Genomic DNA, 22467 nt, shown 5'->3' with positions numbered 1-22467 from the left:
CCAAACCTTTCAAAAGGTACTTTTGCTGGATGTCTTTAGAGACAGCCGGTGTGTTTTTTTCTGTTTCCTGTGAGAAAAAATACTTTTTCAACCGCAAAATGGCACCCCTTATTGTGATGTGTACCACTTATGGAAGAAAGAAGTCCCAAATAGATCCTCAAGCTCCTTGTCTTGTATTGTTTGCCTTCCTGCTTCTCATTGTCCATGCTCTTATGAATTCTGTAAAATGCTGAGGAGGACTTTGAAGGACCAAAAGAAGTTAAGTGTGTATGAACAGCAAGAGACCAATTCAGTCGTAAGGAGGCAATGTGTGGAAGACCCGGGGGGATGTGGAGACGGTGCTCCCTCTACCTTCTGATTCAAGAAAAGGTCTAAGAAACAAAAAAAGAAGTTGGACGATGGTTGGATTGTTCATACTGAAGAATGTTTGTGATATAAATGGAGAAGTGTTGTTTTATCACCTTTGGGCCAGAGTAGAAGTTAAACGGTGATATTTTCATGAAATGAGAAGGACAAAAGAGATAGAAAATGAAGGTATGTGAAGAGTTTTAACTAAAAAGAAGATTTCTAGGATGATATATTGGTCTTGGACCAGTCAATGAGGGCGACTTTTGAAGAAGAGATGATGGATGTGGACACTCTACGGTTAGAAGCTTTTGTTGTTTCATGTTGTCAATCTTTAAAGTTGAGTGAGGTGTGGTATTCATTAAAGGTGTGACCGCATAATGCTAGCCTCAGTGCCCTTATAAAAAAAATCTAGATTTTCGTGTCAAGTTCAGAAGAATTGTCATTCTGCATGACCAAATACAACGGATCCAAAACCGGCTCAGTTAGGCTAGGGAGATAGGGATCCTAATGGAGACCACACTAATGACATCTGCAACTATCAGCTTTCAAACATGTTCCACAACCAAGGATAGATTAATCATTTTATTATAGTGACGGCATATTTTGATTTAGAATATGGCAGGGGTCGTCCCTTTATGACCTCCACTTCAGATCTTTCTAGCTTGTTAAGATTATATTATCCTCACAGCTACCTGTGGATGGAATATATCGGTCATAAGCACTGTGAGACCAATCTCATCTTGAAATAGCTACTAGTAACTAGTGGTATACAGAATAAAATACAGCATAGATAAGAACTGGTTTACCAATCAATTTGTATTTCCATGTATTTATTTATACATAAAGTAAAACGGACAGCGTCCAGTGGTTGAGTTGAAAGTGCTCTAATAAAGGTAATGGTTTTGGTTTTAATGTATACATGGAAGCGTGTATATAATGGATTAGTGGAGAAGGAGGGATTCTATATGAATCAACACACGCTGACACTGTAGTAGCAGAAGCGCTGCAAGTGATAAGTGCTTTTATTTGCATTTGTAATGCATCATATAGAAAAAGTAGAAGATTTATAAACAAATTAATTAAAACGTGTAACATTGTTTTACGGGCACAGTAGATTTACAAATTTAAAGATACTGTTATGAAACGTGTAGTAACAGTTATGAAATAAATCCCACAAGTCTGAACAACACACAGAAGAATTAGGACATGGATAAAAGTAGCTAATGCTTATATCCTTCACAATTAATCTTTCACTTTTACCACACAAAGCTTACACCGCTGTTGCCCATGCTTTACTTTTCTTGTGGGTTAATTGAACTTTCACTGTACTGAAGTGAAATTGATTAGCACTTTGAAGGCTGAGTGAACACGGGGTGCAAAAGGGTCAAAAAACACAGGATGCACGGGGGATACATTGGGGTTGCTCTGTCTTGGGGTCTCCAGCAGTAGGTCTTAGTTGCAAAGGGTAGCCTCGATTCATTGAAGATGATTTTGGGGCATTCAGGGAATCATACAATGTGTTGAAGATATGATGGAAGCATCTGAGGATTTGATCATGAACTTACTATGCTCATACACGATTATGTGTATCTCCTGTTTCATGTTATGGTAACATCAGATACTACGTTTTTTCCAATAAGAGATTTTGGTATTCTGTGGGACCAAGATTAAAAGAATAGTGCATCAGTCCAGGCTGCAATGTCCTTAGATTTATCACCAAATAAGGTTTCCTGAGGCTGCCATTAGTGCTTAATAATTATGGTATTTGTGAATACCTTTGCAAGAGATATTGCTCTATGCATCCTGATGTCCAATCAGATATGAAGCGCTTATTGTTTTAGGTTTGGTGGTCATATAACATCACAAAAAAGTATAGTTTATTGATCTTGAGGAAGTGAGAAATGAATTTGCTTTACTGGACAAGGCTTGCATAAAAAGGCTCTCTGAAGTAGGGTGCTTGGTGACAAAATCCTGCTCAACAAGCACCGGCATATATCGCCTGGCCAACTGCCTGTCAACAGGTGGGAAAGAACATGGTTTCAACCAAGCAGCCATTAGAGTATCTGTGTGGATGTCTTTAAATGGAAGTAACCGCTCAGATGTCGCTGGCCTGAGTTGCAGGATTTCTCTAACTCTATGGGTGGCCTGTGTAGCCTGTCAGGTTCTGTCTTAAGAGAGGAGTCAAGCCCATTGCCATTTTGTAAATCAAGGTATAAGGAATCATTACTGTAATGAAGTGGAAGCAAGCCAACCCCCTTACCATTATCATCATCTTGGGGTGCACCCTGCTCTGGCATATGGTCAGAGTCAGAACCAAAAAGATAATGGAGATTCAGCTGATGACTGTGATGCGGTGGAAGCACAGTCAGAATCAGGCTGCATGATAATCAGTTGCACTTTTGTAATTTCATAGTGCGTAACTGGTCAAGTTCGGGCCGATGCTGGTTCAAAGTCCGACAAGGTCATCGGCAACAGATCATCCTCAGGAGCCACTGTAGTGGGAATAAGCTTGGATTGTTGGGCCTGAGTGAAGTCTATATTGGAGCCAGTAGAGGTCCGGTATGTCGGGCTCAAGAGGACAGAGGGTGCCATGGAGGGATCTGTGGAGTCCCCAGCGGTTCCTTATGGCCCAAAGGCATGTCAGAGGGAGCAAGAAGCACACTGAAAATCTGCAAGATGGCCTACTAGAAGGCTTAATCTGCTGCAGGCTGCTGACGACCGGGGAAACTCAGGGCACATTGGGGTCAGTTGAGGAATCGGCTCAGTGACTAACTACCTCAACCAGCGTGACTCCTATCTTTGTACCCTCGCACCTTTTTCTTGGAACCAATGTGGAGGGATAGCTTTTTATGCTTGATTTGGACCTGGGCTTACCAGAGTACTTTCAGCAAGGGATGTAATAGTTGCAGGAATGGCCCAGTGACTAAGATAAGTCCGGGCCAGTGACTTGGAATGGGAGAGGGACCTACGCGGAGGTCGCAACTTCCTTGCGTTTAACATATAGCTTTGCTTCCGGGTCTCAAATTGCCTTTGGATGCATGAAGGGGCACTTTCACTCAACTTAGACTCGTGTCCTGAGCCTAGGCACTAGACACACCGTGTGCGGATATTTTAAGAACATCTTTTCTATGCAGTTGCCACACGGTTTGAATCCTGCTGTTTTCCGCGAAGACATTGTTCCGTAGCACACTGTACTGAAAGTTTAGAAGTTGCCGGAAGAACAACAAATTTGGGAGTGGGGCTCCAGATCTGCGTTGGTAGAAGTGCCAAATGACAAAATAAAAAATAAAACTGACAACAGTGCGCTTAGGCGGCACTTATTATATGCGCCTCTTCTGGGACAGTATGGAAGAACAAAGAGCTGGACAACTTCACCCAGCTGCAAGCAGGAGCACAAAAAGTCTCTGGATCTGGTCTGGCACCTGAGGGACATTTATTGTGCCCAATCTGCAGTGAAAAGTATCCATCAGAACCAGATTTTTCAGACTCTTATTAAAAAAGTGTTTCAATCATTGTGAAATAGAGAATGTGCTTGTGCTAAACCAACAAAAAACTACTTTTTGGGGGGTTTCTCCCCATAACATTTAAACCATTTCCATTTGTACATCGCCATTATATTTAAGAAAGAAATTATTCGCCAGTGATGCACTTACTGTAGTAATGTAGCGAGAATGAAATTCAGATGCTTCTTTTAAAAATGTTAAATGGGGATGACTGTTCACCAAATCCTAAACGGACAATAAAGGACAATTAAATCAACAAAAATGTATAATTTAGAAGAACAGAAATAAAACATATACATTCTACGCCATAGTGAGCAGGTGGGAAACTTAAATTACACCTCTGAGTAATGTTAGTCCTTGAGTTATGATAACCACTCTGCTCCATAGACATTACTATGGTCCTCTACTGATGCAGGGCTATAGACTAGTCTTTCATCAGCATCAGAAGAGGACCACAGTAATTCAAAAGGAATGCATAAATAATATACCTCCACTTTGCTTCCATATCATCCTTTATAATTAAAAGGCATTAGTGTTGACAGGTGAACTTGAATGAATGGGAGTAACTACCTAGAACTGCTGCACGCATACCTAATGTTCCCAATGGGAAGATGAAGGGGGTCCTGCCATAAGGAAAGTTGTGAAATAAGAGGGTCTAATCATGCATTTTACAGTATTATTTTAAAATGCATTGGCTAAAAAGCCACAGGTTTTACATGCAACTTTGAAGGAACACGCATGCAATAGGTTAATAACTTCATGGTGGATCAAGCAAGCCAGACTGTCCACGTGTTGGATGATTCACCCATTCATAAAACTTTATTAAAAAAAATATGGGGTTAACAAGTTGAGGTTTTCAGCATAATATTCAGAAAATACGACTTTAAAAGTGACAGGTATAACAGGCTGTTCAAATTATCTGAGTATGGGCTTTGTTCATTTTTCATTCAACCTTCCACTTACTTTTAATTTTGCATACTGTTCATTTCAAGTATTTTCACAGTTGTACATTATGACTGTAAGATGGAAAAGGCAATGTGGGACATGTAAACATGCACAGAAATCACAATTTCTGGAAGTAGACAATTGAGTTATCTCTCAGGATATACAGATCTAAGAGGCTGAGACAGCATGACTACCACAAAGGCTACAGAACCTTGCAAATACAGACTACATATATGTTGCACAGGAATCTTCCTTAGACGTCAGTAATGATGATAATGTCAATCAGACCTATACATGTCCTATTTAAATGCAGGTTTGGACTTCTCTATCGTGATCAGTAGCTGGCATTCATGCTGTCTCATCACAGAAGCAGCCTGATGCATAGACGCTAGCATACAGAAGGCACATGCTTGATATCAGTACTGGTAGCATGCCTATTTTTCACTTCTCATTCCACTCACTGTTCCCATATCCTGAGTTATGACAATGGTGTTTTTTCAGAATACAGTAGAAGGCCTCGATCTGCAAGATGAACAGGTATATACTCCTGTTCCCCCTTTCAGATGTTTAATTAACCTGAGACTTGGGCGACTGTATGCACTACCTGAAAAACCCCTCAAGAGGAAGGGCCAGAGTAAGGCAAGAGGGTGGTTCACCTCTTTTACCAATGGCATCTAAGGGGAACTTCAGGAGGATGGAGGGTAATAAAAAGAGCCAGTAGGTAGTCGGGAGAGCTAGTGGAAGGTGACCTACTTTAAAGAAATAGGGTTGTGGTATCATAAACAGAGTTGAGCTCATAGGCATCGTTGTGAAAAATCTGCCTATTCTGATAGTACAAGATCAGTTTGATGGTTAGTAATGCTTAGTCGTGTGCACTCTGTGTTCATTTAAGTGCTCCTTCTTCTGGTTAGGAGGTTGTCCATTGTTCTCTCCTCCCAACCCCCACCAAAAACAAATTCTAAATACTGTGTTGTATTCCCTACCTTGAATTCTCTGATAAAATCCCTTTGCTGCTCCCCTTAAATGCTTCCACTGAGCTACTGAGTGTTACTAAACTGTCATTATCGGTAGCTTAAAGCTCTCCTGAATAGGAATCCTAACTCAGCCTTTCTTTCTAGTTGCCAAGATGTAGTATGTTCCACAAACCTCTGAGACACTAGTTATTTTTTGAATAGTTAAATTATACTGATTGATGTGCCAGAGCTCTGATGAACCAAGTAGAACCACGTCTGGTACACACAAATTTTAACTTTGCTCCGATGGTCAAATATATGGGGTTAAAAGTGTGCAGCGGAGATTGGGGGGAAATGGGGGTTCTCTTGAGTCATACTGCAAAATAACGCATAGCTAATATTTGAGAGATGCAACCAATATACAGCTGGAGAACGGAAAGGGTCACAAAGTGGTTCAAGTAGCCACTTCAATGGCCAAAATTAAGCCCCCTTAGCTGGCCCACAAACGAGAGGCTAATAAAAAATGTCGCTGATGCTAGCCAGAAGAATGGCTCCACCCACCATCTCAGATGCACCTACTGCTCAAGCCATTGTGAGTACTAGGCTGGTAGCAGCCACAAGCCCAATGATGACAATAGATCCATTTTAAGCAGATCTACTAGACTACAACTCCGTCCCCCAAGAGCCCTTGGAGCCAAGAGCCTTGTAGATGGAGTAGTTATAGTGACAACAGACAGCAATTTAAATACTAACATACTCCCCGATTAAATGAGGAGCCCAATGAGCTGTTATTTCAGGCTATGGATAAATACAACCAGAATGCCAACAGTGAAATTGGTGTACAGGAAGAAAAAGCGTATAGTTTTGGACAATCGACTTGGCAACCCACTAGACAACTGACCCAAAACTCTGATTTCTATCCAAAGTGTAAAAGGCCTATTGCATTACAAATTGAAAAATACAAGTGCAACATTGATACTTCGCTGATCTCCACAGGACGATGCAGCAATACGTATGGGAAACTTTTTCTCCTATGGTTCAAACAGTGTAATATAGAAAGACCTGTACAGCTTGCTTAAAACATTGAAACACAGACAAGCTGAAAGTACTGATCTTTGGCAACAGAAGCAACACATGGAACGACTCCTGGTGGCCATCAGACATAGGACCCACACTCACTCCGTCATACCATGTCAGAACAATCGGAATAATCATTGACAAGAAGCTCACCATGAAATCACAGCCGCCTTCTTTCTCACTCTGCGCATGCTACACAAGATCTTTAAGTGGCTACCCCTACACACGAGAAGCACCATGACACAAGCCCTCATCCCCAGCCGAATGGACTGGGGCAATGCCCTCTACATAGGAACTGCTGCTCACCTTCCATAGAGACTTCAGACTTTACAGAACGCCACAGCCAGACTCATCCTCGGCCTTCCCTGACAACCCACATCATAGCCCACCTCAGGAAACTCCACTGGCTCCCTGTACAGAAGAGATGCCAAAAAAAGCTGCAGACCCACGCAAACAAGGCTCTACACAACCAAGGACCCGCTTACATTAACCTCCTTCTCCCACATCGCAGCAAAGACCTGGAACAGTCTCCCCACACACCTCCAGACCATCACCTCACTTTTGGAATTCCGAATGGCCCTCAAGACCTGGCTATTCAAATAAGCTTTTGGGGCCTGCAAATGCTTAGATACCCTATAGGGTGATTAGTCGTGCTTTATAAATCCCAAATGATTGATTGAAATTATGTTGTGTCTGACCTGCAAAAAAGGAATGAAGTCTTCCTGCTCCAAATAGCTGCACCCAGGCTTGGCGAGAAGCTGCAGGAACTTTGCTGCATCGTCATAACAGGTCTGAAGGATCCTGTAAAGTAAACCCAAAAGAAGGAGTATTTGCATAGTATAATAATATTTTAAATTGCCTCTTATACTGTACGGTTGCTTTCCTGGCTAAAGCAATCTTTAAATATAGTCAACGTCAGACTTCTACACCAGCAGGTCCTCAATAGGGATGTGCAAAATGGTGTAATATTTGTTGCAAAATTATGCATTTAGTTCGAAATGTAGTTTCTCATAATGTTGCATGATTTTTTTCATATACGGGGATAAATTGAAGTTAAAAAAAAAAAAAACGTTTCTCTGGGCGAGACATTTTTGTTACAAACCAGTCTTATACGGCTGACATTTTACGAAAAGTCGTATAAATTGAAGTTCTGAGAAATTTTACAAATTCTCCAGTGTAATTTAAATTTCATCCAGGCCTAGTCTTCAACTCTACTCTAGTTCATCTGGACCAATGTTTAAACCACACATAATCAGGACCTCAATTGCTAACAAATCAGCTCTGGAGAACAAAAATAGTAGCATATCTGTGAGAACAAAGATGTCTGTTGCAAGTCCGGGATGATAGGGCTATGAGAAATGTTTAGAAAAAGCTCTGACTAGGCGATTATTTCTATTTAAACTCATTGTATGTTAATTTATCATAAATTCATTGTATGTTAATTTATTATACGTTCCTATCTTGAAAGTCCTTCCTAGACTTAAGTTGTACACCCATCCTCAATAACTGCCTGTCATTTCACATTACTTTCTTAAGTAACCTGGGGTCGGTATTTTGTATACATTTAAAACCACTAGAAGTTTTGGCAATTCCCACTGCCACTGGCAAACTGCAAACAGAACGGCAGTACAGACTCTAGTTTTACTCTTTAAAGCCCTGATGTGCAGGGTGTTTTTAGTGTCTCAGAATTTGTTTAAAAACACGTCTTCTCCAATGTCTATAGTATGGAAATAGCAATATTCGTTAACACAGAAGAAAGTCTAACATACCTACTTTTCAAGAGAACTGGGCATCCAATCTAGATGTTATGTTTATCGAGTAAGGGAACTTCATAAAACAACAGACTTAAAAGTGGAATTCCAGCAGCCAGGAGTGCTTTATCAACAAATCATGACAATTACATGACATGTCTACTTGCAGAGCAAATCTTCCACAACCCCAAATTGGTCTTTTGGCTTTCCTAACAGATATTTATTGATCATCAACTAAAAAGGTAGTCATTTTTATCACTTTCGAAAGGAAAGAAAGATTGACTGTAACCATGGGGTCAACCATGTCGCTGCAGTGGACGATACCCAACATAACTATCAACAAAGCCATCACAACCGGCACCACCACCTATCTGGCTGATTTCCGGTGGCTCCAGGCACCCCGTAGCCAGGACATCATCATACTGGAGACAAAAAAAGTGCAAAAACACCAGAATCAGGTCCGCCCCAATCCAGCTACAATTTGGAAACAGCTGTTGACACATCTCTTGAAAGAACAGTACATCACAAGGAAGCATTTGATCCACCTTCACTCACAGAATACAGCTGTCTCCTATCGCTCTTTGATGGTACCTTTCCCTCAGAGCCTGGACAGAGCTCTGCTGACACTTGGCTAAGTTCACACTATACAAATACGGTCACCTTACATAGCATAACGTGCCTTTGTAAAATATTCGTTCTCCCCAAGGGTTTCCTTGGTGCTATATAGCAGAAGTTTATGGTTACCCAATTAACTTGCGCTCAGTTTATCAATTGTGGGAGGAAGCTGACTGGATCTTTGGAATTTGAACCAGTGACCATGAAGTTAAACACAGATACATGCAGAAGAAGCATTATTCCACTGAGCCGTCAGGACCATCTAAAATTATTTAAGTATTCTCAGAGTTTAAATCCAGTCAGCTGGACTCATCCACATGCCAAAGATTGGCATGCAATTGTTAAATGTTGTCATGGTCATACCCAGATTCCTATCCAGACTGGTAATCTCTATGGATATTACCTATATAGAAGGAGTAACAAGCATTGGCAAACCCAATAGGATTCAGCAATGTGAGATCTATTAGCTTTGTCAATTTTAATGTGTTTCAGCATTGCATGGCCCTGATGGTAAGTGCTTCCCATGCAGATGCAGATCCCAAGCGCCCCCAGCTGGTGCGCAGTTACTCCTTTGGGTAATCACGGACATCAACACCATCAGTGGTATCACCCCATGAAGCACTTCCCCTGTGAGCGCAGGTGTAGGAGACAATGCACATGCGTCTCAAATGGATGTGGACGGTGGGTGGCATTGCAGCGAAAGGCAAGTGCAAGACTGCTATAGAGAAGAGAGTCCTGGTGCAAACTGCCATAGAGAAGAATGACACAGGAAGAATACTGCCATAAAGAAGAATCGAAGGAACAGCAGCGGGAATGCTATAGAGCGCAGCAGCTAGACGAGATCTTCCACGGAGATCAGAGCATGAGGCAACAACGAGACTACAATAGAGGAGATAGTGTGCGGGCAGAGTCTTTTGAGCCACTCTCAACATGTTGGGGTGCACGCAGCAGGTGGGAAGGGGACTGGAGAAGCAAAGAAAGCCGCCTAGTGACGATGAGAGGCGTAGCGATCTTGCAGCGCTGTCTAATAGCAGGACATGCAAGGGTGATGGTGTGCCCCCTTCCGGCAATGGGTGTGATGGCAGCGTGCCTGCTGCACTTCGTAATGGCAAAAAGTGACAAAAACAAAAAGCATTGGCGCTGGTCTTTGAAGAAGAATCGCCACTGGAAGTCCTACTTTAAGCTCTCATGGGATGAGAAGCAACAGCTGGAGGAACGTGAGAGCCAGCAGGCTGTTCATCTCCACGCCGAGATGTTCGCTAATTTTACAACAAGTATTGAAACGGGAGGGGGTCGGGGCACGAACAGGCGCCCTGTGAAAACAGCATCTGACATTTGATCTCGGTCTTTGAATGCTCAGCAATGTGACCAGATAACAATATGATTTACAGCCCTGATTATAACGGCATTTGGAGCAAGAGAAAACACAAGTGCACCTGACAAGGGTTGATAAAGAAAGAAACAAGAAGTTCCTAAAATGGTCATTAAATGAGCGACATGGATGGATAGTAGTAACTGGTCCCTGCTCTCGGGGAGGGCTAAACACAGGAAGAGGCATGACGCATGCATGCCTTGGACAAATGGAGAGAAAGAATAGAACAGCGACGATGGAGCCACCAAATGGAAAGCCTACGGACAGACTGAAGCCCACAAAGTAGATACAACATGTCTCTTTTGAGACAGTGCATGCACTGTCTAGAGCCGAGACCTAAAAATTAAAGACATGGGAATGAAGGGGTCCAGTCTATACTGAATAAATTAGAAGACAGTGTGGAACCTTGAGTCAAATTAGCGGAAATACATAAAAGTGTGCAATCATCACTGCCTACAGCTGTGACACAAAAAAGACCATAACCATTTAAGGACTGAACTGCAGAATCAGGAAAAGATGGTGGTACCCAGCATGAAGTGTGGCCAAGGCCTAGGCATACAGTAGCTGGTCAGTCAGGTGGTAGCCTGGAGAGAAGCATAAGCTTGGGCACTGAAGCAGGGCAGGCTGAGGATGACTAATTCCAAGGCCTACGTTTGGCTGGTAGCCACCATGTTGCACCATCAGAACTCAAAGGGGTGAAATACAACTAGGCAGCATGGTGGCAGGAGATTCTGAGATACCTTATGAAGCTGGAGATAAAAAGCAATGATCTACTTAACAGTCATTCTTATTATCAGCAAAGCATTTCAACATATTCAGATTAAGATTCCAAAATTAGCTTATTTTGACCATCAGTCTGTCAAACACACGAAATGTACTAACAACAAATTTAAAACCATTGCATAAAACCTAAACGCAGGAAATTAAATACATTATAAAAAAAATTGCACTATTTACACTCTTTAAGAATCGTCCTATTGCACATACCACAACTACAAAGTACATATCTACTAAAACAAATGTAGTTGCGACCAGTGTTCTGATTCTGTACGGAGTTAAGTCAGGTTGTAAAAAGCAACGCTGTAAATCCCATAGAAAACTTGCAATTAAACATCATGTGCTTTAAAACCTTTCCCACCTGAAGCACAACAATTCCTATTATATTTTATTAGTATCATTGCTGTTTCTGGGATTGAATGCAAAGGGTTATGAAACTATCTGAACATTTTAAATCTCTTGTCTAAGCTTTTGATTTGGCAGATGTGAAATGTAAGGTAATAGTCCGTCCACCTCCCAATAGATCTTAACAGATTTATTGACTTCTTTGCCTCTAGACAAATCAAATCACTATTAAGTGGCACGCAAAAAGGCGCCTCCTCACTCTAAAAATCTGCTTTCTTAGATCCTGTGTCGAATTTAGGGCCTAATTTATATGTTGGGCGTATGTATACTCCGTTGCCGCCAACATAATGGTACGCCCGCCCGATTTAAATGTGGGCAGACCATTGGTTTGCATATGCAGTGACTACTCTGTCACCACCATAGTCAAACCTGTCTGGCGGCCCGTCGACTCAAAGGCAAACCCTGGTGGTAAGGGACAGTAAAATACAAATATTGCTCCCTGTGTCATTGAAGAGGACTCCCATGGCCAGGGAAGCATTACTTTTTTTCCCCCAAAAAGAGAATACCATTTCGGGATTTTCTTTATGAAAATAAAAAAATTATAATGTTTGGTGCAGGCCTGCATCATGCTGACGCAGGCCTGCATCAAACAGCGATATGTATTGGCAAGAACCACTGAGGTTCCTGTGAAGGCATTATAAATGGCTGCCTGCTTGGAGGTCATTTTTAGGTCTTGCCTGACCCAGCGCATGCGATGGTCTGGCAAGACTTTTAGTAAGGGCTTAAAAAAATGCTACCATGGCCAGCCTAGAGAGTGAGTGCATATGCGCAGGCGCGCGCTTATGAGCAGAGGCGCCATCTGGCTTTCCTCGTCATGCTCATTAAGTGCAGCGCTGGCCGTGCTTGCGATCACTTTTGCGGCCGCTTTGATGTTCTTAGTGAGCCGCGTTACTTTGCTTGGCTTTGAAATTGCTTTCACTTTTGTGCTTGTTAAGGAAAAACGATTGGGCTGTTATTTATTCCTCTACAGCAGTCAAAATGTAATCCACAAGCTTCATTTTCTTTTGGATTGCTCATAAAATCAGTTTATATATCTGATACGATTTTGGTCCTGATAGTTGCGAGCTGTCAGTAATGCTCTCTGATGAACACAATTCTAGGTAGCCTTTAATGAACATTCATATTAATCTTCTTTATTATGTTATTGTCTTGTAAATAAAGAAAGAGCAAAGGAGTAACCACTAATAAATCTCTTTTAGATGTGGCTTCGTTCTGCAAAGTTTCTTTAAGTGCAGTAACACGTGTCAGGGCGGCAAAATGTGAAGCTTCTAACCCTGACTAACCCTGGGAGGCTGGAAGTCTGCATTTTCTATGTCGGCTTTAGACCTGCTGGTCCCAGAAAGCGTCAGCAACTAGTATTTAACACTCTGAGGTATCTTACCAACTTATGGGCCTCATCATTTTCATGCCATGTCAATCAGGATTTTATGATATTCTTCGTATCGAAGGACTCTTTTTTAGGAGATTAATCAACATTTATTTTTGGTTTCTTTCTAAGGTTTTCTGACTTTTCAGTGCGGGAAATCTTGTGCACACAAAACACCGGTGTCCTTCTCTTAGTCAAATTCTCATCTAACTTTTCTCCGCAATGTGGGTGGCTCTTCTTTTCTTCACTACCACCAGTGCTTTAAATGGGCCGTTATGGAGTACCAGCACTTTTATTTTGAGAGGAAGAGTACCAACACTTTTCAAGAGTGATGTATTACTTTTAATTTGAGACGACCAGCACTTCTCAGAAACAAGCAGGCCCCTCTCCTGGGGCTCGTGCCCGGCCAGGGCGGGCTGCAGCTGGGCCTTGCTGTCTGTTATTTAGGATGGGTTGGCACTCACACCCTATTATGGACTGTTGCTTGTACCCAATTTGCCCTCGTTCCTCGCCTCTATCCTGGCCCTATCTTCTGCCACTGGCTGTGGAGTTGTTTCTACCTCGTCTCGCACCCCCCCCACCCCATCCCCCACAACCAGTGGCCGCACCTGGTACCCCATCCAACCTCACATCCTTTTCCCTTGATGTCTAATGAACTGTGTTTCCGTCACTGCTCTCTCTCCCTGCCAATGTCGCCTTTCTCTCCCAGTATCCTCTGTCTCTGGCCCTTCCCCAATGGCTGTCTCTCTATTCTTCTCTCCCTGTCACCTCTGCAAGCGTCTCCTTTCTTCATGCCCTCCCGTCCTTTGTTGACATTGTCACTCTCTACTCTCCTCACGCGCCCTCTCTCCTGAAGTGTCAGTAATCGCGGCCATTCCTCCCTCCCGCAACTCTCTCCCTCCTTCCCTCACTCTGTCCGTAAAAGCGTCACTGCTTCTCCCGCTCCTGTCCGCCAGTGCCTCATCACACTCCCTCGCTGTCTGTCTGACACCCTCTCCCATCCTGCTGTCTCCCTCACCCCATCTCCCATCTCTCACCCTCTTTCTCCCATCCTGCTATCTGTCTCACCCTCTCTCTGCCACCCTGCCATTTCTCTCACCCACTCTTTCCCATCCTACTATCTCTCTCACCCATCCTGTCATCTCTCTCACCCTCTCTCTCCCATCCTGCCGTCCCTCTCACCCTCTCTCCCAGCTCGTCTGCCAGGCTCCCTCTGACAGACCCCCCGCCTTCACTCACTGCCCTCTTCTCTTTCTCTCTGCCCTCTGTCTCCCCCTCCGCTAGCCCGTCTGTCCTTCCTTCCTTTGACAGTAACAGTCTGCATTTCTTTTTCTCTGCTCCCCTCTTTCTCTGTCCTCCTTTGTGCCCTCACTTTAGTCTCTGTCCTCGTTCTCTCGCGGCTCCTGCCATCCACCATCTATACCTCTCTCTCCCATCCCATCTACCCCTCTCCGCTCACTCTCTCTCTCATTGTCTCTCTCTCTCTCCATCCTCTCTGCTACCCCTTTCTCCCTCTTTCTATCACATCGACTTTATACTGTTCTCCCTCTCATTCTATCTAATCTAACCCTTTTGTTTCTTTTGTCTCTCTATTACTAATTATCCCTTTCTCAAATTCTCCCTCCCTCTTCCTCTAACATCCCATCTACTACCCCACGCTCCTGCTCTCCATGTCACAGTGGGAGAGTACTGTTCTCTCTCCTCGCCCGTCTACTAGCCCTCTCTCTGACACCCAGACGCTGCTACTCCTTCTTTCTCCCTCCCTCATTTCCCCTGCGTTCCCTGTCTGCACCCCTCTTTCACGTCAGGGCCTTTCTCTCCCTTCCTCCCCAGCTATGCCTCCTTAACTCTGCCCTTGAAAAGGATGGTAGTGAGTAAGGTCAGGGCCACTGGAATTATGCGATTCTGCTGCCATGGCGAATTTCACATAATTTTGTATTTGCCGCATTTGCCACGTCATCCATCATCTGCAGATTGTAATAAAAACACATTTTTATGTTTCAAACTGATGAAAAGTTACAAAACCTATAGCGACTCGGATTCCTGCGCATGCACCGGAGTGCTTTTCGCTAGATTTGACTGGCATTTTTAAGTTCCTTATTGCTGTATTTGGGTGTTAAATTGTAACTAATAGCGTGCACCCTATCCCCAGACACTATTGCCAGGTGTACAAGTATTGAAGTAAAAATATGATAAAATGTGCCGAATTATGCTGCATAATTAACCTTGCATAATTTGTGCAACCCTGCCACATAATTTGGTCCTCTTCCGGCACACAATTGCAGTGGCCTGGATAAGGTGAAAAGCCAATGGTAGGTGCAGTAGGCTTCAGGGGTTCACCGAAAAAGTCATGCCAGGTTTCATAAGTTTAAAATACATAAATTAAATAAATAAACAAACAATGAGGGCGACTAAAAATATGTGCACTGGCTGCAGAATTGGATGAGTTGGGCAAGAACAGCCACAATCCAATGTAATGGAGCGCTTCAACAGACAATATTTAATTTTGCTGTTGCACCACCAATTTTTACACTAATGTACACCAGTGAACTGTAACATAAGCAGAAGCCAGAAGGACAATGTCAGAGTCTCCATTTACGAAGTGGACCAGAGGAACCAACACATTTTTATTGTTTTTATTTATTACAATTTTTCGATATGCTAGACAGCAGCCACACTTTTCTACAACCTAACTTTAACACATTGGTATTGCCAATAGCTCTTGCTAAACACTTAAAAGGTCCCAAAGGCAAGACCTATTGGCTATGCCAATGCTTGTTAAATTTGGCGGGTTACTTTGCCATTGGGACGGAGTAATTTACTCCTCCCCCCCTCACCCAGGCGGAACGGGCAGCCGGACAAATTATGAATTACGCCCCCAGTTCACTATCTAGCAAGTGCTTCCCTCAAGCTCTGAAAAAATGTTTCAAAGAGAAAATCATGAGAAAGGCAGAGGTTAAGACTTTCATGTCTCCAACATTACCTAGGTGATGCGGAGGTTGTGAACTTCACATGCTCCCCATTAATGTGGCTAAGGTGAATTTCTAGTACTTTCATGTTAACCAGTTGTTAATTTAATAATTAGTCTATCACTCTTGCCCTTTTGGGTTCAACTTGGCTCTATTCACAGAAAATGCACAATTGCATATTGATTACCTTGACTGAGTGTATAATGAAGAAATACGAACGCCTCCTTAGCAGAGCAAGTGCCATAATTTTAGAATATAGACACGAGCCATCTTCTTAAATTCTCCTTAATGTGCAGAACAAAATGTAGTGCACAATAATTTCCTGTGTCATCCCATCACACCCATACTGCAGATCAAACCCGATGACCCATTGGACTCAGGATCTTGCAGAAAAGGACCAAGTCCCCACACTGAGCATTAATGACATATAAACTAGGTCTGGGCTAAATTTCCGTTCCGCTCACGGAAATTGCGATAATTTGACATTTTCGCGTTCCGCGGAGAGCGCGAAAATGTCAAAATTTCCGCATTCCGCAGCTTAGCGATAATTTGGTTCTTGCTCGCGCTGTAAAATAATACATTCTCGCGCGCGATCGCCTTACCTGAATCCCCGCGTTCGCCGACAAGTTTTCCCGATCCGGTCGCGTTCTCCACGAGATGTTGGATTGTTGGTAGCCATTTGCGCTGTCTCGCGACAGTTCGCGCACGCAGTAACGTCATGCGTCGCGCGATCACGTCTTTCTTCTCGCGATCATGCCCGCAAGCAACCGCATGGGTAAGTTGGCGAGCCGCGAACACGCAGAAAATACCGCGAACGGGCGGGAAAAAAACTTCCGCATCTTCGCAATATTTCCGCGTGTTTGCGGAGCTTTTAAACATTTTCGCGATAATTTGCGAAAGTTGCTTTCGCAAATTCCGCCCACCCCTAATATAAACCCTTGATAGGCGAAGTTAAGAAGGCGAACTAGATGGAGGCAAAAAAGACGGACATAAATCACTGAAGCAGGGCATTAAACTGGTGACAGAGAAGAAAAGCAAAGGTAAACTCTGTACTTTAACATGGGGAGAGAGTCTGCTGCTTAAGAGAGAATCGCTGATAAAGATGATCACTGATGCAAATTGAAGGAGTAGGTTCTTTGATTGCGGGCAAAAAACTAGCAACTGCTCTAGACCCTTAGAAAGAGACCAACAAAAGAAACTACAACAAACAAAGGATATCCACTCGAAATGTGCCATTCCTTGGCAGTTTAACCAGTGTCTTTAGCAAAAGATTATGAAAAACAGATATTTGTGTTAAATAAGATATACTCAGCAAGCCTTCGCCCCAGGCAACAGTATAAAACATGGAGACACGATAAAACAAAAAGGCCAGGAAACAGCACTTACTTTCACCACATTGTAAGCACAAGTCGCAACATGCCTTGTTAATAGGCATGTCGTTTTGCGAGCCCCTGTGAATAGAAATTTTGCAATGCGCCCTGTTTGTACATGTGTTGCATATCAAAATTACAGACAGTGCTCAACTGGCACCCATTATCTGCAACCTGCCTGGAGGTACATCAGGCTGAAATTTCAATAAAGCCCCAAGGTACAGATGGATAGCAGAAGGGAGTCCCTCCTATACTAAACATCAACGGCAAAACAGGGCAGGTGGCGTAATGGGCAACCCACTGTCCACATCAAGCTAACAGCTGTGCCTTGGGGGCACCTTTAGCAGCCCTGCCTTATCCTTCAGCCGTTTGGGTGCAAGCTATGGGAATCCAACACATCTTTGAAAGAAGGAAAAAAATAATCAAGAAAGGCTATCCGGCTCACAAATTAAAAACAAATAATATAGATGGTGCTGAGGTAAACCGCCCTTCTAGAATACAAGTGATCAACGGAGGATCAAGAAATGAAGACTCCCTCCTCCCTGAGCAGTGTGTGAAGCAGTTCTTCTCTTTTGTAAAGCACACTAATATCCATGTGTCATATTTGTCCTTTAAAAAAAATGCAAAAATTAAAAAACAAGGAAGGAAAACACGTTAAAACGCCAGAATTTAAAAAATAAAGAGGCAAGTCAACTGTAGAAGGTAAAAAAAGGTTAATTTAAAAGAAACACAAATGGTTAACACTTAACCTTCATTCTGACTATTTTCTAGTAAACAAATCCAATTATTAAGATTTGGTGCCCTTAAAAAGGAATCAAAGGCAGCAGCCTGATCGATATTTCCCTTTCGGTGTGAATAGCGGTACAAAAATCGATTTTTAAGGGAATGACTATAGAGGCATTTCATAAGTGTAAATCTAGGAGTTATTCCCAAACCCCAAAAAAGTAGTGGCTGCACCTAGGGGAGCAAGGGCATCGACCCTCTGCCACTACTGCTCGGCATAGTAAAGCTTTTACGCGAAAATAAATGATCTCACGGTTTGACATGCTGCACTAGTGTCAAATAGAGTGCAGCATGTCAGATAAAGGAGCTTTAGGGCTTGTCAATTACACGCCCACCTGCCCAATCAGAAGGCGGAATAGAGAAAAAAAGGTCTAACTCTGTACCTTCAACCCTATTCCAGCTTCTGATTGGGTGAAAGCCTGCGGGGCTGCCTCTGGCTGCTGCAGAGATATGAAGGAGTTAGACATCGGGGGCCTGTCTCAGGTGAGATTTTGTGAATGAAAGTCTAAGTGTGTGTTTGTCTGTGTGCTGGGGGACTGAATGTGTATGTCTGTGTGAATGTCGTTGTGTGTATGGTTGCATGTCTGCTTGAGTGTAGTGTGAAAGTCTGGCCCAGGGGATGGCAAAGCCCAAGGTAGAGATCTGGATAGTGCTTTTGGGCTCACCACTTCCATAATGCACCAGCCGCCACTGCCCAAAAACATCAAGATGCAACATAAATTTATCTGGTTGGGACTGGTGCTATTAAGGAGGGGAATTGCGATTAGATGGCAACAACAAAGGGCACCTAATACAGATTTATGGGTGAGACATCAAGTGGAATGGGCGCAGGCAGAGGAAATAAGAATGTGTCAGTTTAGAACAGGACCTACCCCAATGGGCTGCGAGGATATGGACAATAATGGGACAAGAGGCAAGGCCAAACACACAAGACCCGGCTGAGCAAGCAGATGGCAACAGATAAGGTAGGTGAACGTGGAAAGAAGTCACTGCAGCAGGGGAATATCGGTTTGTAGTAGGTGAGAGAGGACAACGGGACTTTTTGTAACCTGTGGTGCTCCTGCTAAATAAATTGAAAAATTCAACAAACTATATATGATGTAAGCAGGATCCAATACTGCAACAATGTACCCCTGATTGTGAACTATACGGGATGGTCGGAGTGCTAAGTATGTAATTGAGAAGTATAATATAATACTGAAAGTATTTGATAAGTAACAGAATTTGGTGTACATTGTGTGAACAGTATCTGTTAATGAAAGAATAAATACTTTAAAAAAATAATATTCCCGAGGGCAATATTTTAATCGAGTATAAAATTGGAAATATGTTTTCATTTTAATCATGAGCATTTATTGCACATAACCCATTTTTTATTTTTAGATTTCACCCTAGCGTTCCTCTTCAGAAAACACAGCAACAAAGTGCCTTCTTTTGGTTTCATAGCCTACTTAGACTTCATAGAAGTGGAAATCTGGCTAGTTTTGTGAATAGGTTACTATTTTTTTTATTTTTAATATTTGCATAATAGGAAACGCGCCGCTTGGCTGTCTATGTAGGCTTAATTTAGAGAACCTGACCAGTAACTAATTTACAGATTCGCCCTGAAGCAATGCTACTGTAAAGAGCTGACAATAATTAGGCAGTCCAGTCAGGCAGGAAATTACAATCACATGCTTCAAAAAGCCGGTGTTGTCCACTCTACATGCAATGCTTGCGAGAGGTGCTCATTTGTAAGTTCAGGGATGGAAACTCCTAAAATTGCACTTACTTTCGCCACATTGCCACAAACTTGTGAACAGAGATGTAGCCCGTCCTCTCACCCCCTGCGCCGTAAAACAAGGGAGCTTTCCAGTACAACGGACAATCACATGCCTACAAAGGAAAGATAAACAGACATTAAAATGGGAGGTCATCCTAGACATGAATGCTGTTAAAGCTCGGGAAATTGTTAGCTCCGGGACTCCCATCAGAGGACATTAATATACGATATTATCAAATGTTAAAGTTGTATCGCAGTTAAGTATTAAACAACAGTTTTAAGGAAGAACTTCTGACAGCATACAATATTTCACAAAGAAAAGGGCACTCCTAGAATATACCTGAATTCGGCCTGGGGTCAAAGAACCAAGAAGTGAAGCCAATGGACATTCTCTGCCAGCAGCCAATCTTTACCTGTATGGGGCCCCCTCCTAGCAGTCACCAAGTATTTGCAATGAAAGAATGTCTGGCATAAGAATGAAAGTGCCTTTTTTGTCACGGATGGGTTTAGATACTCAATAAGTCTTCATAAGTGCACTATGTCACTCATCATTGCACTTACACATCCATTCAGATTCATTTGTGCATTTATTCTGACACAACCGCACATACTGAACAACATATGAAAGATCAATTAAAAGGACAAAAGCACAAAAAAAGAAAACATGCTGCTGTCTAAACATGGCGGGGCATATGTTTGTAATGAAGAAATTAAACGTAGAAGCGGCTGTCCGTCATGCAAAATTATTTTTTTTTTAAAGTTGAAGCATGGCCACCACATTTAGAACCAACATGTTGGCGGACTTGGAATGTTTTGGAAAACTGCAGCCCATAATGGTATTCTGGCTTAGAGGAATTTGCCATGTCAGATATAATTATATAATTATATAATATATAATATATATATATATATATATATATATATATATATATATATATATATATATATATATATATATATATATATATATATATATATATATATAAACAAAGGTTATAGGGACGTTTTAGTTGGGTTAACATTTCACTTGTACAACACCATAGTAATTTAGAATTATAGTTACCTGAGCTAACTATAACTTATTTCCCCACAATGCACTGCTTATGATATCACATCACTCATGACATGGTCAGTCACATCACTGGTGACATCACTTTTGACACCCCAAAGGACATCACTGATGACATCATCCAGTGATTATGAGCATTTTCTAAAAGTTTCTAACTGTTAAAGATATACAGTATATATTTACAAATGTTAAACTAGTAAACTTTGTTTACTAATAACGAGTGATACTATTTGTAACACATTATGTGAGTGGCTGTGTGACTGTGTGTATCCATTTTCGGGTAGGTGTCTGATGGCTCTATAGGTGTGTGAGTGGTTGTATGGGCATATGAGTGGATGTACTGGTGTGTGAGAGTTTTTGGATGGGTGAGTGAGTTTCTGGATGGGTGAGTGAGAGACTGCGGCTGTCTGAGAGAGTGGCTGGGTGGGTGTGTCAGTGCTGTCTGGGTATATGGGTGGTGTATGGGTATATGGGTGGTGAGTGGGTATGCAAGAACCAGTATATGTGAGTGATGGGGTGTGTGAGTGGCTGTGTGAGTGAGTGGGTGGGTGGGTGGATGCATAAGTGTTCTATGAGTGACTGTATGGGTGAGTGAGTAAATGTGATAGTGGCTGTATGGGTGAGTGTGTGCTTGTGTTCGTGAATGTATTGGTGAGTACATGGGTTAGTATCTGTATGAGTAAGTGAATGAATGTGTAAGGGACTGTATGGTTGAGTGATTAGGTATATGAGTAGCTGTATGGGGGACTTACTCATCGTGAGCGGCTGTATGGGAGAGTGAGTGGGTGAACGAGTGGCTGTATGGGTGAGCTAGGGGTTGTGTGAATGGCTGTATGGGTGAGTCGATGTGTGAGTGGCCTTATGGATCAGTGAGTGGGTGTGCAAGTGCTTGTATGAGTCTGTGAATGGGTAGGTCAGTGGTTGTGTGGGAGTATGAGACGTTCTGTGGGGGTGTAATGGGTGTGTGTGGTTCTGTGGATTAAGCCATTTGAGATGTCATGAGTGATGTCACTGACCATGTCATGAGTGATGTAATATGTGAGGTCATAGGCAGTGCATTGCGGGGGCGTAAGTTATATTTAGCTCAGCTAACTATAACTGCAGAATTTCAATGCACTCATCCGAGGATCGGCCAGCCCCAGTGATGACATGGGACTGCTGCCAACACTTCAACCAAGAAGTGTTGCAGCTTGCTTGAGACTCTGCTTCGGTCGAAGTTCTTTTTGGGAACTTCAACCGGAGCAGAGTCTCAAGCAAGCTGCAACACTTCCTAGTTGAAGTGTTGGCAGCAGTCCAATGGGGCTGGCCGCTCCTCGGAGGATTTGCACTTCTAGATAAACAAATTTGGTTTTCTTTTACTATCAGAAAAACTACTGAACAGATTTACACCAAATAACAAAAA

At 42.6% G+C, this 22467-nt stretch overlaps 1 protein-coding gene across 2 annotated transcripts in view; it reads right to left on the bottom strand.

Annotated features, from left to right (window-relative positions):
• Positions 1 to 22467, bottom strand: part of LOC146805565 (serine/threonine-protein phosphatase 2A regulatory subunit B'' subunit beta-like) — a 369793-nt gene that overhangs the window by 132558 nt on the left and 214768 nt on the right. For both annotated transcript variants that reach the window (XM_085622841.1, XM_085622842.1), the window contains exons 3-5: positions 20006 to 20109; positions 7525 to 7627; positions 4002 to 4076 (exon numbers count right to left, since the gene is read on the bottom strand). In XM_085622841.1, coding sequence (XP_085478967.1) covers positions 4002 to 4076; positions 7525 to 7627; positions 20006 to 20109 — 282 coding nt within the window. The remainder of the gene's footprint in view (positions 1 to 4001; positions 4077 to 7524; positions 7628 to 20005; positions 20110 to 22467) is intronic.

Source organism: Triturus cristatus, chromosome 8 (assembly GCF_964204655.1).
Source record: "Triturus cristatus chromosome 8, aTriCri1.1, whole genome shotgun sequence".
Classification (NCBI taxonomy): Eukaryota; Metazoa; Chordata; class Amphibia; order Caudata; family Salamandridae; genus Triturus; species Triturus cristatus.
This window is presented reverse-complemented; position numbering and strand designations above follow the sequence as displayed.